Here is a 15,824-nt window from a genome sequence, read left to right as displayed (position 1 = left end):
ATTACTTATATTGTGTGTAAAACATCCATCAATGTAAATGGTTCTAGATGCCAAATAAATGATAGCTATCATCCAAATCATTTAGTGCAGTTCTCAACCCTGCCTCACATTAGAATCACCTGCAGAACTTCTAAAAATACCACCCCTAGGCCTAGATCAGTGAGTACCAGAGCTAAGATTTAAATCCAAGTCTGTGAGATGCCTGGGTACCACCCATTAGCCCCTGGCCTACACAGCTTCCTTATGGGGCCTAAATCTGTTAAATCAGACTCTTTGAGGGTAAGTCTCTGACGCAGGGTTGTTTTCCCCTAAAGCTGCAACCCCTGGTTCTCTCTCCAGGATAGTCATGGCTAGCCAGGGAGGCAAACCGCTTATTGAATTCAAGCCACTGATTTCACAGAAGCTCGGGGAGAGGCTGCTTAAGGGGCTGGAGGTCACATACATAGTCCCATGTGAGGGTAAGGCCCCAGATTCCCCAGCAGGGATCTTCCCTCCCTCGGTGGGGGAGTTCTGTCCCACCCCTTATTGTGCCTAACACAGAAGAGGTAAGTAGGAAATTTTTGTTTTGCGGGTGAGAGGGGAATCAAGAGCCAACTCCTGAACCACTTAGCAGCAGGTGCAGAAGTGCCCGGCAGAGTAGTTACTCAGGCCAAGTGGAAATGACCCGGTAAAGCCAGATTCCAAGTGGCAGTGTGGACTTCCGTGCTTGTTCCAAACGAATGTACCGGGACCGGGCAGAACAGCGGGAAACGCCGTGATTCCAGGTTGGCAGTACCGTGAGCCCCTGCGCCAGCGCCTCGCTCTCTGGAGGGCCTCTAGCACCTGCACGTCCTAGGCCCTCTGAGCCGCAGAACGGACTGACACGACCCCTACAGCCCCGACATCTGGCTTTCCAAGGCGCTGTGGACGCGAAGCTCACGTCACTCCCAGATCGCCTACCCTAGGTTCGGAGTCCAAAACAGATGTTTTCTGTCCGGCCCCAGCCGCTGCCATTGGCTTTAGCCTTTGGTCACCTGATTCGTTCGAGCCAACGAGGGGCAGCAGAATTAATACTTCCGCTTTCAGTGCCCCCCCCCCCCAACGAGCCTCTGTGCCCACCTTTTGGGTGCTCTGATTGGTCTTCCTCTCTCAGGCCCGCAGCCTATTGGCCAGCGCCGCGGGGCCGCAGTCCAGCGGGGTGCAAAGGCTGTGTCAGACAGCTCTGCTGCCATGGCGTCCTATTTCGATGAACACGATTGCGAGCCGTTGGATTCCGAGCAGGAGGCCCGAACCAATATGCTTCTGGAGCTCGCAAGGTGGGTGCACGGTGCTGGGAGGTGGGGGCAGGTAGCAGGCTTCTGGGCTGGGGCTGGCTGGAGAAGGCGGATTATATGGGGCAGAGGTTCTGGGGAGGACGGATGAACAATCTGGAGAGTTAGTCCGGAGACGAGATTCGAGGAAGGTCGATAATTTGGATCATCCGTGGTTGGGCCGGGCAAGGGGATTGTGGGAAAGACTGGAGCTGGCGAATAGGGGGCAGTCGGGAGCGGGACGGTAGCCGGTTCTAGCAGGTACGGGAGAAGACGGGTCATGGGGTCTGGGGAGGGGCCTTGGGGGTGTGAGTAGGTACCTTCGTTAGGAACAAGCACGGAAGTCCACACTGCCACTTGGAATCTGGCTTTACCGGGTCCTTTCCACTTGGCCTGAGTAACTTCTCTGAGCCTGTTGCCTCATGTGTAAATTGGGACTAAACAGCTTGCATGCTTGGGGTTGTCTTATAGCAACTGTAAACCATTTCCCACTGTGCTTTTTATCTACTGAGCACTTTTGTGGGGTAGCTGTTAGTACTAGCTGTTCAGGGTATTTATCTGTTAATGCCTAGTGGATTGTGGGGGCAAAGAGAAAGGATGGTTTTCTTTGGTTCTGAACACGCGTCGTTCTTCCCAGGTCACTTTTCAATAGGATGGACTTTGAAGACTTGGGGTTGGTAGTAGATTGGGATCACCACCTGCCTCCACCTGCTGCCAAGGCTGTGGTTGAGAACCTTCCCAGGACAGTGATCAGGGGCTCTCAGGCTGGTAAGAACACTAATTCTTTCTGCTGTTTGGGGCAGGCGTGCCAGACCCACCCCCTCCCAAGCTAGACTGGTCTAGCCCTTCAGTTTTCCAGGTCAGGTTGGGGCAAGAATGTCCTTCAGGAGTGGGAGCCGGGAGGTAGGGCCTGTAGCAGCTCTCCTGATCAGCACTCCCTCCTAAAGAGCTCAAGTGCCCCGTGTGTCTTTTGGAATTTGAGGAGGAGGAGACTGCCATTGAGATGCCTTGCCATCACCTCTTCCATTCCAACTGCATTCTACCCTGGCTAAGCAAGGTACTGCTTCCTTTCTCTCAGCCCTCACCCTGCCCTGGGCCCAGTTTTCAAGCCTCTTTCTGTTTATGGACTTTTAGGGGATCAGAGAAGGGAGAGGGGTAGGGGTAGGAACTGGGAGCAGGGGATGGATATTAGCTGATGAAGACCAGACCTGGGCTGGAACACTGTGCTCCTTTTCTCAGACAAATTCCTGTCCCCTGTGCCGCCATGAGCTGCCCACTGATGATGACACTTATGAGGAGCACAGACGAGATAAGGTAGGGGCTGGTGGTAAGTGGAGAGGTTGGGTGGTAATGGGGACCCCCCCCAGTCCCTGTCCTCAGTGTTCTCATTTCCTACCTTAGCAGCCCTGGGTCGGCCTCAGGGTCGCTGGCTCTGGTCGTTTTCCTGGTGACTTTGGCAAGGGACGAGAGCCTAGGCAATGTACATGCTAGGGGCCTGAACAGTGATAGGCAGCCCCATGATAGTTGTCCCATCACTCCACCCACAGGCCTTCAGGTATGGCTCATGCCCAGTGTAACTCTCTCCTTCAGGCTCGCAAGCAGCAACAAAAGCACCGACTTGAGAACCTCCATGGAGCCATGTACACATGAGGTGCCTGGGGCGGAGCACCTGTCTGCCACAGCATCTTCCTCTTGCGCCTGAATCCTCATTAAAGATTCCTTTACCCACCCTGCACTGCATTGCTCACAGGCCTGGGCAGGGCCTCTGCACCCTCCATAAGGTCCCTACTGCTATTGGGGAAGATAGGCGTGAACCACGGAAAGCACCAGGCTGTGTGTCCCTTCCTGCCAAGCCTGCTGGCCTGAGAGCAGTGGAACCCAGGTCAAGAACCTGGCCACTAGACCAGCCAGTGCTCGGGCCTATATGCTCATCGTTGGAAAGCAAAATGGGTCAGGGTCTGGCATCCAATGGCTACTTACAGATGGTAAAGAAAAATTAGCCTACATCTCTCTCCCCTGCAATTTTTAGTCAACCTTGGAATCCCACAGGCTTTCTTTAGCTTCATTGTGAAAATTGCTTCTAGCATTTTCAAGTTGTTCTATGAATGACCCCACCCCCGCCAATATCCCTTACCAAGGAAGCCAACTTCAAACCACACTCTGAGTGGGGGGAGGATCACGTCAATTCTTCAGACAGTTTAAAGGCCTAGAAAGGGTTTCAAGCCCTTGAGGGGTATTTGGATGGCACCAGGCATCCTTTATTCTTGGCAGCCCTGCTCTCAAAGAGCATTGGGCACTCAGGACTCTCCCTGAGGGCAGGGGTTTCCTCCCATCCTTTGCCTAGGGAGGCTTAGGCCCTCCCTTGATTCTTTAGAACATACTACAAACATGCAAATTAGAATTCTTTTAATAGATTAAAAAAAAAAAGTACTAAAATACCCATGTGGTTCTGCTGTATTATTTGCCCAAAAGAAAGTAAGGGGCAGAGTGAAGAATCCCAGTGCACCTCAGTGGGCCCAGAAGTGGGCCTTCCCACAGACTTCTGTCCCTCTTGCTGTTCCCAGCCCCCAATTTCTGCAGCAGGAAACCCCAGTGGTGTGGCCTTGGCACTGGGGAGTAGAAGGCACCTGAAGGGCCGGCTGGGTGATTGAGGATATGTGACCTTTAAACATAAAAACAACACTGCAGAGTTGGAGAGTAGGTTGTGTGTGGTCCAGGCCACCGCCAGGCCTGCTCCCCTATGGCACAGGTGGGCATGGGATGGCCACTCCTCCAGCAGCAAGGAAGCCTATATCCCAGCAGAATACTTTCTCAAAATTGTTTTTGGTACAAAATAAATGCAAAGTTAAGAGGTGGGGAGCTGCTGAGGCTGGGCCAGCCACCCTCCCCAGATCTCAGATCATGGTGATGCTTTCGGGAGCACAGTTGAGGTGAGTAGAGGTGCTACAGCTCCCGGAGGACTTGCAGGCCCGGCCAGGGGCAGGCTGCAGCGCAGCCACCAGTGTCTCTGAGGAGACTGCCCCAAACTCATAGCTGAAGGTGCCGTAGAAAATGAGGATGTCAATCACAAACACCCACTCGCACAGGGCTGCCCCGTGCTGCAGCTGAGAGCTCTCATGCATAAAGAAGACACCGCCTGGAATGGGGCTAAGGAAGTGTTCAGTAAGACACGTGGGAGCTGGTGACAGTTCTATCTTCCCAGGTAGATAGCTAAGCTGGGGCAGCCGGGGCAAAGAGCCAGGTCTCCCCACCGGGGAGGGGAGGAAGGAAACCGCACTGGGCAGTATTTTCTGGATATATGTATGCGAGGCTCTCCCCCACCCCCCGGGGTCTCGGGTGGGGAAAGTCTGGGCTAGAGGAGGAGTTCCTGGCTGCACTGTCCCGGAAGGATACTGAGGACTAGGGTGACAAAGGCGATGGCTGCCAGTACAATCCGCAGGTAGGCCATGGCCAGGTCCTGGGGGGCAGTGGCCCCATGGTAGGAGAGGGCACAGTGCAGGCAGACGAAGAGCAGCCCGGCGGGGAAGGCCACACCAGTTCCGATGTAGTGCAGAGACTTCGCATGATCCACCTGGGCCCGGAGAGAGGGGCTGATCTGTGAGGCAGCCCCCCCTCCACCACCCCTCTTTCCCCTGCCCCCTTCCCTCCCAGCCCCTCTCTCCCCACCCTCAGCCTTGAAGGGCTGTCTCTGCAAATGGGGTCAGCCTTCACGGGACTGAGGGCACAGGCAGGAGCCAGGCCCCGTTAGTAAAAGTTCAAGAGGCAGGCAGGCGGGCACACCTGGAAGTTGCCGACCACCACGAGGCCCGCAGCATTGGTGCAACCCGTGATGAGCGTTGTGGTGTTAACCCAGGAATGACGACTCTGCTCCAGGAGCTGCCCGTAGAGCAACAGGCAGATCAGGACCACTGGGGGAAGAGAGCACAGGTGGGGCCGGCACTGGGGCCCTCCTCCCCCCAACTCCCCCACCCCTATCCCCGCCAGACACTCCTGAGGGCTGAAAGGGAAGAGAAGGGCAGGGTTTCCTCAGGCTCTGGCCAGCAGGGTGGCTGTGTGGGAGCCTTTGGCTCTTGTTAAAGGAACAGGAGAGAAGTGGCCCCTCTTGCTTTAGCCCTTGGTGGGGTGGGCTACACTGAACAAGGGTTTCCTGGGCCTTCCTGGGGGGGTGGGGAGTGGGTTGGACTGGGCTGGCTAGGGGGGCTGAGGGCACAACTCACCCATGAAAGCACCCATGTTGCCAATGAGGCTGAAGAGGCAGCTCTCTGGGGGATATGTGCCACACTTGCTGGGGGCGGGGGGCAAGGACAGAGTGAGAGAGGGGCAGGAGTACTAGCACCCCCATTCTGGCCCATCTGTCTCCTGCTTTATCTGTGCCTGTTCCTTAGCAGGCAAGCCACTGATTTATGAGAAGGACCAGTTGTGTATCACAAACAACCGGCCCCAGGCTGGGCCCTCCCCCAGAGCAGAGCTCATGTGTATGATGGGTAAGGGAGTGCCCAGGATTGCTTCGCAGGGCCTGAGACTCCTTGGACTCCCTGAGATTGTCAAGGCCTGCAGCCAGTCTGGCTTCCCTTGAGCCAGAACTGGGGCTGGGCAATCAGAGGGCTTGAGCTTCAGGTGCCTCCACTTACTAGCTCTGTGATCTGGACCGATGACACACCTCAGTCTGTTTTCTTGCCTACAAGACGGTGAAAACAGGAGCTGCCCTGGTGCTGGCAGGATTAAATGGCGCCATGCACGTAGAGCACTCAGCACAGTGCCTGGCACATAGAGACTGGCACGGAGAATCGTTCTTAAGTAATCTTAATACACTCATTATTCCTGAGACTGAGGAACAGGTCTTTGCCTGAGGGGCTTGGGTCTCCCTGACCTGCCCAGTTTCCAGACTTTACCTGATGAGGGGAACATCGTCCAGGGTGCAGCAGGTCTTCGGGCCCCCTTGTTCAGCGGTGTCAGGAGAGCAGGATTCGTTGTAGGACCTGGTAGGCAGGACAGAGAGTAGCCTGGGGAAAAGGGGGTTGCCCCAGCTTCTGGGCCTGTAGCCTCAGGCCCTCAGAGACCACCCTTCCAGACTTCCCTTGGCACGGACAGAAGAGCCCACTTCCCAGAACCCGCCTGAGACAGAAGCCAAAGGGGTGAAGGGATGGTGCGAAACAGGTAGATGGGCATGGAGCCATGCCTGGGGAGGGGCAGGCGTTGCCAATGTCAGATAAGAGCAGTGAGGCCCAGGGTCTCCGTCTGGCTCGCAGCTGCCCCGACCCAAGAGGGAACAGAGATGAAGGGAGCTTTAGAGGGAGGCTGTCTGCAGAGTGCGCCATACCAGTTCTCCACAGGGCATGCGTGGCGGTTCATCACGGCCATGGCATACCTGCGGGAGCAGAACTGTCACCCCACACCCATGGCCCTCCCAGCCCAGCTTGCTCCCATGGACTCGTTTCCCTTGATTCTGGCCCCATTCAGCCTTTGTTCTTGCTGGGGACTCAAGTTAAGGTGGCCCTGAAGATGCCACACGAGAACCCACAGCATGGCCCCACACTCGAGGACCTCTGGAAGTGGCCCTGGCTGGAAGGTCTGTCAGAGTCACCCTACTGGACGGCAGTGGTGCCAGCTTGTCCGAAGGGGCTGTGTGCCCAGGCACCAGGCCAGGCTTTGGAGACAGCTAGCGTGATCATGGGTACCACGCTGGAGCCCCCAGCAGGACAAGGGACTCTGTGTGTGCCATCGAGCTCCTGTTGGGTCCTAGCCCTCCTCAGCCTCAGCCCATTTTGTCCCTTAGTCGCCCTCCCCCTCCTTACTCACACAGTCCATAGGCCCGTGATGGAGAATGCTGACAAGCTGACAGGAAGGAGGATCCAGGCGGTCATGAGGGAGGGGAGCCAGGGTGGTGGTGGTGTAGGGGGAAGGACAAGAGGTAGGTGGGAAAAAGGGGGCCGGCCCAGCTACCTTAAGATACTTCGTCAAAACCATCAGCGGCCCAGGCCTGGTGGAGAGAGACAGGTCAAAGTCCAGGGTCCAGTGACTGGCCGCAGCCGGTGGGGGGAGAACGTGGTCAACACCTGATTCACAGCGCCCACATTTGGGGCTGAGCCCACGCCAGAACGTGGACACCTTCTGGCCTTCACCGTGGGCCTCCGCGTTCCACCCGAATGCCACCGTTGCGCCCCAGACGCTCAGGCGGGGCCGAAACATCTGGGGGTGGGGGAGTCCTGCTCCCACGCTGGGGGGGGGACCGGGCTGGGGGAGGGGCTGCAGTCAGGGCCGTCCAAGGGGCCGCGCCAAGGAGAGCCTGCGGGCGGGTGCGGGGCCCGGCGGAGCGGCGGCCGCGCGCAGGCAACACCTGACTGCCGGCGCCCCGGGGAAAAGGCGGGTTAGCGCAGGAAGCCCAGCCCGGCCCCCGCCCGCGTGGGCGTACGGAGCCACCCCCCCCCGGGAGCCGGGAACGCGAGCCTCCCCAGCGGATCCTCCCCCCGAGGGCCGGGGACACGAAGGGGCCCAGTACGCACCTCCCCGGAGCGCCCCGCCGCTACCGCCGCCGCCGCGCCCTGCTCGGCCCCGCGTGGCGCCGTCTCTAGCTGCGGCCCTCGGAGCAGCCCTGGAAGGTTTAAAGGGCCGAGCGGCCCCGCCCCTGGCGCCCCAGCCGCGCCGCGCCGCCCGCCGGGACGTGGAGTCCGCGCCGCGCCGGCCCCCGCGCCCGCGCTCGGCCGGAGACTACAACTCCCGAGCCCCCGCGCTCGAGTGGTGGTGGAAGCGTGGGCGGTGCCCCGACTTCGGGGCCCTGAGAGCGGAGGGCTGTGGCGTGGGACTCGGGCGGAGGCTCTGATTCCGAGAAGCCCGTCGTCCTGGGTATCTTGTTTCTGCGGTGGAAGCTTCGGGGGAGCAGGAAGCTCAGGGGCCGCCCCGCTGTGATTGGCATCGCGCGCAAGGCTGGAGGAAGACTCCCTCCGCCGCTGGGCACATTTTTGCAGCCCGGACCGGCCGACAGTAAGAGTTGGGGGAACCTCCCTCAGCGCGGCGCCCCTTGCCTGCCTCTGTCCTAGGCGAGGAGGGTCCGCGAAGAAGGGAGCACAAAGCCTTGGCTGTTAAGTTCAAGCGCCCGCGATTGGGCTTATGCTTCCCTCGGCTCAGCAAACTCTGGAGGGCTACTTTCACGAGATACTTTTTATTTTCAAGGGTCCAGGTACATAGAATACTGTCCAGAAGTCAGTGTCCAAAACCTGTTTCCTGGCTGATGAACACTTACTTGAAACAAGGCCACGGAGACTAATGGATATCCATGGTCACACATGGCCAGGTATTGGTAAAGAAAAGACAGACTGGAGACCCAGAGCAATTTGGGAAGAGGAAACAGGATAGTGTGGGAATAAATTACCATCGGCTTCACCAAAATGTACAGGCCAAGGGTGCCTTCTTGGACATTCTTTTCATGATAAAAAGGGTGGGAAAACGTTTCACATACCTGAAGTGTATGTGGCACTCTAAGAAGCCCGTCAGGTGCTGGCATCCCGTGACAGCACCAGGGCTGACAGCCGGCTACCCGAACGGAACATGGGCCCAGGCTGCCAGGAGCAGGGGAAGCTTAGGTCTGGCAGCATTGGTGCATCAAAGGTGATGTGCAGAAACGGAGCCCGGTATCATGAGGAAAAAATGGAGCAGATAAACTGCTCAGAGGCTTGAAGGAGCAACCTTTTTTGGACCAAATGTAAGGTAAAAACGGAAACCAGAAATCTATTGGAGAGCGCTTTTCCGAATCAGGACAAATAGTTTAAGCAGGGCCAAGAAGTTTGGTTGAGCAGGGGCGCCTGGGTGGCTCAGTCCATGAAGCGTTTGCCTTCAGCTCAGGTCATGATCCTGGGGTCCTGGGATTGAGCCCTGCATAGGGCTCCTTGCTCAACTGGGAGCTTGCTTCGCCCTCTCCCTGCCCCTTCCCCTGCTTGTACTGTCAAATAAAATCTTAAAAAAAAAAAAAAAAAGTATGGCTGTGCAGTGATCACTGTACAATACCTGGCTGAATGGATCAGTGGGGTTTTGCCTGCCATGCTCTGCGTCCCAGGACACGGAGGTGTTGCTTTCTAAATCAGAGAAGCACCATCTTTCTGCCCAGGTGTGTTTCCATTTGGAGCAGGCACCTTTTTCCCATCTGCCCAATGGTGCTGTGAACCCTCAGCATTTCCTACCTCACTGGAAGCTTTGCAAGTCTTAGTCAACACTTACTATATCCTGCTGAGTTGGGTTTGAGTTCCTATCCAACTGTTATCATGGGGAAGACCTGAGAAGGTACTTAGGACCTAAATTGGCTATTCTAACAAAGTGGGGGTAAGATGGGCACTACAGAACTGTGACAAAGAGGCAAATTTTGCCTTAATAGGATAATAGCAGTCCTTAAAGTAGAATTACCCCAAGACAGAACTCCCTATGACAGAAGGGCTCTTCATGGGTAGTTGGCAGGGTGGAGCTACTTACCAGATAAGAAGTGGGACCAGACATCTTTAATAGTCCCTGCTAGCTCTAATGCTACGTGAGTCTAGTTGTTATGCTCCAACCAGGACGGTTCTTAAAATAGTCAAGGCAAAGCAAGAGATGAGATTTCAAGTGCTGATCCTGTGCTGCTGAATGACTTGAGGGCAGGCATTTAATCTTCACTTCCCTATGTACACAAGTGATTTCAAAACTCTTGGCAAAAACAGTGCTGTAAAAATAGTTTATTGCTTAAAAAGAATACTGTTTTCGAAAAGTACCGCCTTCCAAGATTTTCAAATAATTTGCACACTTCATTCATTCACACAGCAGAAACATTGGAAATGAGAAAAGAATATATGGCTTGTTATACATTTAACACAACCAGTGCAACCAATCTCTCATCCTGGAGGCTCTGAGAAGGCAAAGGAGCCATATACTCAGGTTTTTACTTCTGGCGTCACTCTAACTACTGGAGAAATTTGGGTGGGTGCCTATGGCTTCTTGACCATCTGAGTCCTTAGGGATAGGATAGGAATTCAATGAGGGAGCTGAAAATGTTTCAAATAATTGTTAACATTCCGTGCTGATTATCCCAAAAGGCTCAAAGGTAGGAAAGTCATCTGTCCTCATTCCTCTTTTGATATGCAAAGGTCTCATTTATGCTTGTGAACCAGATGGGGATCCACTACCCTACTATCCATGCATCCTGGCAAATGCACAGCAGTTCGGATACTCACTACTTCAAAGGGTTTCTTCCAGCCCCATGGGCTAATCTCTAGTTGGCAGTGCGCCTCAGAGTGGACCATGGAGGTGAAATGCCCCTTTCAGAGGCTCATCCACAGGGAGAGTCATTTGTTATTGCCCACGTTGGTTCTACTGGCTGGCCAAGTGCCACAGACTCCTACTCTCAGTACAGAAAGCTTTACATTCTTCCTTTTCCTTCTTTCATTACATTCTTCAAAGATTTCTAGGCTTGTCAACTGGCTAGAACTCAAACTTTAGTGTTTACTCTTACACAGCCCAAAGCCCCTAAAAACCCCAGATTCCTTCTATTTATAGTATCACCCATGGTGGCCCAGGAAACAGAAAGCCTTAAAATCCAAGGCCTACCCTCAGTAAGTGAAGAACACTCATGGGCATGAGATAGGTCTATGAGACTACCAGACTTTTTTTTTTTTAGACAGCCAAGAATGCATCTAGTCAAATGAGTGTTCTTTCTGAAGCAGCCTGCCAGAGAGCTCCAGTCAGTCTGACACTGTTGCCACTGTACCAAATAGCATGGGGCAGTCCTCTGTAACATCTCTAGAGCCTGTGGGAAATGCTCTGTAACATGCTCCTTGATGGGAAAGCACTGATTTCTGAAAACAGCTGGAAGATGTCTGGAGGCAAGTCTGGTGAATAAACTGGATAGTAGCAGTACCATCCTGGACCCTAGAGGAGGGGTGGCAATAAGCAACGAGCCTGAGCTAAAAGGCTGTCAGCTGGCTGAGAAGCAGAGAGGCATTTCAGGCACATCCGGGGCTGTGGCAGCATCACCACCAACAGGCCTCCCCAAAAGGACAACCTCCCGTTTAAGTACCAGGCTTAGTGCTTCCTGTAGTCCTACTGCTTAAATTAGCTAAGAATTAGGCTGCTTTCTTGGGTGGAAAATATTTTATATGCACTTGATAAGCAAAATGCCTCAAGAAAGAAAGTTCACAAACAAGGAGTTCCAATCAGTCTCTTACCTGCGAGTGTGAGTACATGACATAAAAGGTTATATTAGGTACACACTTCCCTTCTCACAAACAGGAATGGAGGCCAAAATTTCAGGTGCCATGCCCCCAACCTCGTCTTCTGGTCTTGTTTCTGAATTCTGTAATAAATCCGTGAAACAGGCCATCCAGTTGTGAGCAGACCCAAAAAGTATTTCCAGACTAGGAAGCCTAAGAGTTCCAGTGAAATCCTATGTCCAAGTCAGAAGATCAGTTGAAGAGCTGGAAGACTAAAATCCCCAGGCCTCTGAGCTGCAGGAAGATTGGGCAGAGAGTATGGCACAGCCTCCTTGACTCGGAGACTCTGGAGGATAGTTAACATTTTAAGTCAAAAGGCACTTCTAGCCTGGCTGAGTAAGTGGAGGGCAGACTTTCTCCTCTGAAAGTAGAAACGAGCCCAGGACTGGCAAGTTTAAGGCATTTAACCTTGGGCCAGCTCTGTGGGCCAGGAACACTCTGGTCCCTGGCTCCCCTCACAACCAGGCCCATCTAACTTATCTACCTCACTCACGTTGCCAGAATTCCTCTGGGCACTGCAAGCTGTGGCTCACTGGGTTCTAATGATGTAGTTTAAGTAGCTGCCTTGCCCCATTTCTGAGGTGGTAGATTTTCAGGGGTGTAGGCGCAAACCAACAGTGCCCTCAGGTGTCCTTTAAAAGAAAAGCCGCTGAGATAGAACAGCCAGACTGATCTTGAGACCCTGATGTAGAGAAAACCCCTGAGGCAGGGGGACTTTGGTTTCAAGAAGTCTTAGTGTTCATGGGCTCACTTAAACCCCATACTTTAAGTCACTGAGGTTAGGTCAATTGCTGGAAATCTGAAGTGGCAGTACATAGGATGTCTTGTGGACTTCTCAGACAGACCTTAGCCTAATCCTGCATTAGGGAAAATGTTCACTGAGGTGAAAACAGTGATATTCCTAGGATCTTTTAGTCTAAGGATCTCAGTTTCTATACTCTTGGGAGATAGGAAAGGAGAAAGAATGGGGCAGGGGCAGGGCAGATGAGAGAGGCTCATTTTGCTGCCCATTGTACAGGCCTTTTTTTTTTTTTTTTTTTTTTCAACTAGGGCTCCAAATAGGCAATTATTGCTCATGTTGAATTTCCCTTTGTACATACATTCAAAGACTGTTAGATCACATTTGGAGAGTCAGTTTCAAGCTTGTTTTGATAATTCACCTTTAGCCTGAGCAGGGGATGGTCTGTTCACAACTAGGGATGAGGTTGAAAACTGGAATCCTGTAGCCCTAACCAAGGCAGGTTTTGCTGCAAGAAATCCTTGCAGTTGAGTTCTGGCATCATCTTCCTAGGTCTCTTTATCTAGACAGTGCAAAGCCGTGCGGTATGAGAGAAACTTGCAAAAGCCATGGAAGGGGAGGGAGACATGCTTGCAAGTCAGTCTCAAAAATGAAGATCTCCCACTTTATTGGTATGAGAATTACCGGGAAAGAAAGGTTGAACCCCCAGAACTCCCCACCTCCAAAGTCCTGAGCAGTTGGGAGGTGCACAGTCACATTGGGAGGTGCGGTGGAACTGATGGATTGAGACAAAGATGAGGGAATGGAAAGAACAAAGAAACAGCTGAAAAAAAGATCTAGGAAAACATGGATGGAAGTGAGCAGAAGCAAGGAACAAATGAACTGTAAAACAACAAACAGGGTTCATTGAGCTGGGTGGAGCAGCAGTGGTTAGGTGTCCCACGGCATACGACCTCAGTAAGAAAGCAGCATGTTGGCATAAGGTTTCATAAAGCTCAGCTCTCCCTGGAATCTATGCTTCTAGAACACCAAGTTAGCCAAACAAAATTCTCAAATTCCAGAATACTAAGCTGGTCAAATGGGCCAACATGCAAGAAAGAATGGCCTGTAAAGCAGGCCTGTCCCTGCAACACTCTGTTCCTATGGATGTTGAACTTGGGTGTGTGTGTGTGTGTCTCTCAAGATCAGCTCAGACTGGTCCTGGCACCCCGAAACTAGGAGTGAGCTCCCTGGGCAGTGAATCCAGCCTGGTGAGAATGCCTTCAGCCTGGTCAGTGTCGCCTCTGGCGCTTTGCAATCTCCTCCTGGATGCGCAACTTGAGGGCCTCTCGCATGGGTGGATCCAGAGGCGTGTGTGCTGACACCTCCTCACTCACCCTTCCTGGATCATCGTCCTACGTGGAGGAAGAGTCAGGAAGCTCAGGGCCTGGCCTCTTCTGGAAAGGCCACCTGCCCTGTCCCTAGACAACATTCTCACAGAACTCCATTTGACTCACGGCTTCTTGCCAGTGCCTGTCATTTCCCAGGTGTCCCCTGTAATAGTGATTTTCAGCTGGGGGCCACATGCCCTCCCAGGTGCCTGCTGAGAATCACTGTGTGACAGGCATGAGTTGTGCTCGAAAGCATCGCCCAGCAGTCTGTGCTCCTATGTGGAGCCGACACTTCCCACTGGCCCTGAGGAAAACAGTGGCTCAGGCTCTGGCAGTGATTTCTAGCACGGCCAAGGACCTTCAGGCTGCAGCTGTTTCCACGAGGCATACCTGATACACGATAACTGAGGTGACCTCTCCGCTGTCTGCCTCATATTCTAAACAGAAGAGCTGATGGCCAGAAGGTTCTGGCTCGGAGCTGCCACTACTGCTGCTTTCACCGGACTCCTCACAGTCTGGGTTGCTTGGGTGGGTAGAGCCATCTGGAGGGATGAATCACAGTGAGAGGGAAGAGGGGAAGGCTGCTGGAGCCCCTGCTCATATGGATGACACATGAAAACATACCGTAAAGAAAGCTCTGATCTTCTTACAGACTCTGTGCATGTGTGTTATGTGTTAAGTGCACAGCCAATCAATAGTTTCATTTACTTTTGTATCCCTGCTCTGGGGCCAGCACACTCATATCACGTAGTAGATACACAATGCACCTTCATCTAGTGAGTAAGTTTGGAAGGTAGTCGAGATGTGGCCAGAGTCCTACCTGGGTTCAAATGCAGGCTCTGCCATTTATTAGCTATGGGACCTTGGGCAAGTTAAGATCTCTGTGCCTGTCTCCTGTGAAACAGAAATGACAGTTTCCATCTTATGGGATCCATTGAAAATTAAATGAATTAATGTACCCAAGATCTGTAAAACACTTTTAAGTAACGCTAAACAAATTTAGTGCCATGTTAGCTATTGTGGTCTCTAGGTCCCTGGGAAGCTGGAGAAAAGGCCATTTTTAGTAGTGAGTTTGAGTTGCATTCCACACCTATGTCCTAGTCAACTATAGCTGTGCCAATCTCCGTCAGGTAGTGAGAACCCTAAAGCACAGCATGGTGGGCAAACCAGCAGACAAACAACTACTTGCTGGCTCCCAAGTACTTCCTATTAATAGTGATGCTTAACTGGGGGCCACGAGCCTTCTCTGTTCTTAGGGAGAATCAGTGAGCGAATGGGGAGCGTCGAGGTAGGGGTTCCGGGGAAGGACGACATGAACTGAGCCCTGGGGATTAAGAAGTGTTTGTTTTGTTTTGTTTTGTTTTTCCCACGTAGAGAAAAGAATGCGTAGAGACAGAGAGCTGGGGGCCGAAAGAGCGCGCGGGCTGGAGGAGGCAGGCGGGGTGGGCGGCCTCACCTCGGCGTCGCGGCAGGTACACCTGCAGGTCGGGCTTGCGGGGCCGCGTCGGCGCGGGCGTGTGCCGCCTCCTCGCCTTCTCCTTGGCCGCCTGCTTCACCTTCTTGTCATAGTCGTCCCTGCGGGGAGCCGAGCGGGAGTCAGGGACCGCCGGGCCAAGCTAGGCTGGGGGCGGCGGCGGGGCGGGGCGGTACCGGGCGAGCTGGTTCCGTCGGATGTGGTGCACAAAGCCGTGGCTCATGTCCAGCCGCCCGCCAGGTTTGCAGCAGAGCCCCGGCCCGGGATCTGGTGCCGCTTCCATCTGGAGCCTTGTGCTGGGAGCCGCCACCAACTCAACGGCCCTAACGGCCACCCTCCCGTCCGGCGAGTTCAGCGCCGCCCCTCGCCTGACTTCCGGCCCCGAGCCCTGACGTCCCGCCCGGAAAGAGCCTGTCGGGCCGAGCGTCGCGGCGCGCGGAGTTCCCGGCGCGGGTGCTGGGATGGGGCATGCGCGGCTTCCACCCCTTGTCGGGGCTTTTCTTTGTGACATTAGCAATAGGAAACAGGACTTAGGCTTACTGCTGATACATCAGAAAATTCAGAAAAACACAAAGCACCCATCATACCACTCAGCAATCGGTGTGGAGTCTTCCTTTCCTTTTTGTGGTGATAAAATGCTATGAAACTCCCATCACCGGTTGCGTGACCTCGGCTACTGAACCCCGCGGAGCCTCAGTGTCCTCATTTGTAAACGAGGACATT

At 53.9% G+C, this 15,824-nt stretch overlaps 3 protein-coding genes across 8 annotated transcripts; 1 reads left to right on the top strand and 2 right to left on the bottom strand.

The window, feature by feature from the left end:
• Positions 1 to 1,158: 1,158 nt before the first annotated feature.
• Positions 1,159 to 3,727, top strand: RNF181 (ring finger protein 181). Its single transcript, XM_028122416.2, has 5 exons — positions 1,159 to 1,295; positions 1,927 to 2,057; positions 2,237 to 2,346; positions 2,529 to 2,603; positions 2,880 to 3,727. The coding sequence occupies exons 1-5, from the start codon at positions 1,210 to 1,212 to the stop codon at positions 2,937 to 2,939; spliced, it is 462 nt and encodes a 153-aa protein (XP_027978217.1). The 5' UTR covers positions 1,159 to 1,209; the 3' UTR covers positions 2,940 to 3,727.
• TMEM150A (transmembrane protein 150A) lies at positions 3,679 to 9,883 on the bottom strand. Of its 6 annotated transcripts, XM_028122415.2 has the most exons (9): positions 7,793 to 9,883; positions 7,233 to 7,269; positions 7,089 to 7,124; positions 6,610 to 6,657; positions 6,182 to 6,292; positions 5,507 to 5,574; positions 5,070 to 5,197; positions 4,683 to 4,860; positions 3,679 to 4,425 (listed from the first exon to the last, which is right to left on the bottom strand). In XM_028122415.2, exons 4-9 carry the CDS (start codon positions 6,648 to 6,650, stop codon positions 4,184 to 4,186), a joined length of 768 nt encoding a protein of 255 aa, XP_027978216.1. In that variant the 5' UTR covers positions 6,651 to 6,657; positions 7,089 to 7,124; positions 7,233 to 7,269; positions 7,793 to 9,883; the 3' UTR covers positions 3,679 to 4,183. The 6 variants fall into 6 exon arrangements, with proteins under 6 accessions (XP_027978216.1, XP_027978212.1, XP_027978215.1 ...); XM_028122411.2 differs by having other exon boundaries at positions 7,089 to 7,269; XM_028122414.2 differs by having other exon boundaries at positions 6,182 to 6,268; positions 7,089 to 7,269.
• Positions 9,884 to 9,973: 90 nt separating this feature from the next.
• CUNH2orf68 (chromosome unknown C2orf68 homolog) lies at positions 9,974 to 15,459 on the bottom strand. Its single transcript, XM_028122410.2, has 4 exons — positions 15,278 to 15,459; positions 15,084 to 15,202; positions 14,018 to 14,169; positions 9,974 to 13,651 (listed from the first exon to the last, which is right to left on the bottom strand). The coding sequence occupies exons 1-4, from the start codon at positions 15,382 to 15,384 to the stop codon at positions 13,529 to 13,531; spliced, it is 501 nt and encodes a 166-aa protein (XP_027978211.1). The 5' UTR covers positions 15,385 to 15,459; the 3' UTR covers positions 9,974 to 13,528.
• Positions 15,460 to 15,824: the final 365 nt, after the last annotated feature.

Source organism: Eumetopias jubatus, unplaced genomic scaffold, assembly GCF_037043125.1.
Source record: "Eumetopias jubatus isolate StellerSeaLion01/CBP00866 unplaced genomic scaffold, mEumJub1_p1.0 scaffold_9, whole genome shotgun sequence".
Lineage (NCBI taxonomy): Eukaryota > Metazoa > Chordata > Mammalia > Carnivora > Otariidae > Eumetopias > Eumetopias jubatus.
Note: the sequence above shows the minus strand (reverse complement) of the source record. Positions and strands in the feature narration are given on the sequence as shown.

Bases quoted from the DNA above. Each gene is read 5' to 3' on its own strand.
- RNF181 (XM_028122416.2), top strand. From the start codon at position 1,210: ATGGCGTCCTATTTCGATGAACACGATTGCGAGCCGTTGGATTCCGAG. The intron at 2,347-2,528 runs GTACTGCTTCCT...TCCTTTTCTCAG, and splicing joins TTCTACCCTGGCTAAGCAAG to ACAAATTCCTGTCCCCTGTG. The intron at 2,604-2,879 runs GTAGGGGCTGGT...TCTCTCCTTCAG, and splicing joins AGGAGCACAGACGAGATAAG to GCTCGCAAGCAGCAACAAAA.
- CUNH2orf68 (XM_028122410.2), bottom strand. From the start codon at position 15,384: ATGGAAGCGGCACCAGATCCCGGGCCGGGGCTCTGCTGCAAACCTGGC. The intron at 15,203-15,277 runs GTACCGCCCCGC...GGCTCCCCGCAG, and splicing joins CGACGGAACCAGCTCGCCCG to GGACGACTATGACAAGAAGG. The intron at 13,652-14,017 runs GTATGCCTCGTG...TCCTCCACGTAG, and splicing joins CCTCAGTTATCGTGTATCAG to GACGATGATCCAGGAAGGGT.
- TMEM150A (XM_028122411.2), bottom strand. From the start codon at position 7,153: ATGACCGCCTGGATCCTCCTTCCTGTCAGCTTGTCAGCATTCTCCATC. The intron at 6,658-7,088 runs GTGAGTAAGGAG...CTGCTCCCGCAG, and splicing joins ATCACGGGCCTATGGACTGT to GTATGCCATGGCCGTGATGA. The intron at 5,575-6,181 runs GTAAAGTCTGGA...CCCCGCCCCCAG, and splicing joins GACGATGTTCCCCTCATCAG to CAAGTGTGGCACATATCCCC.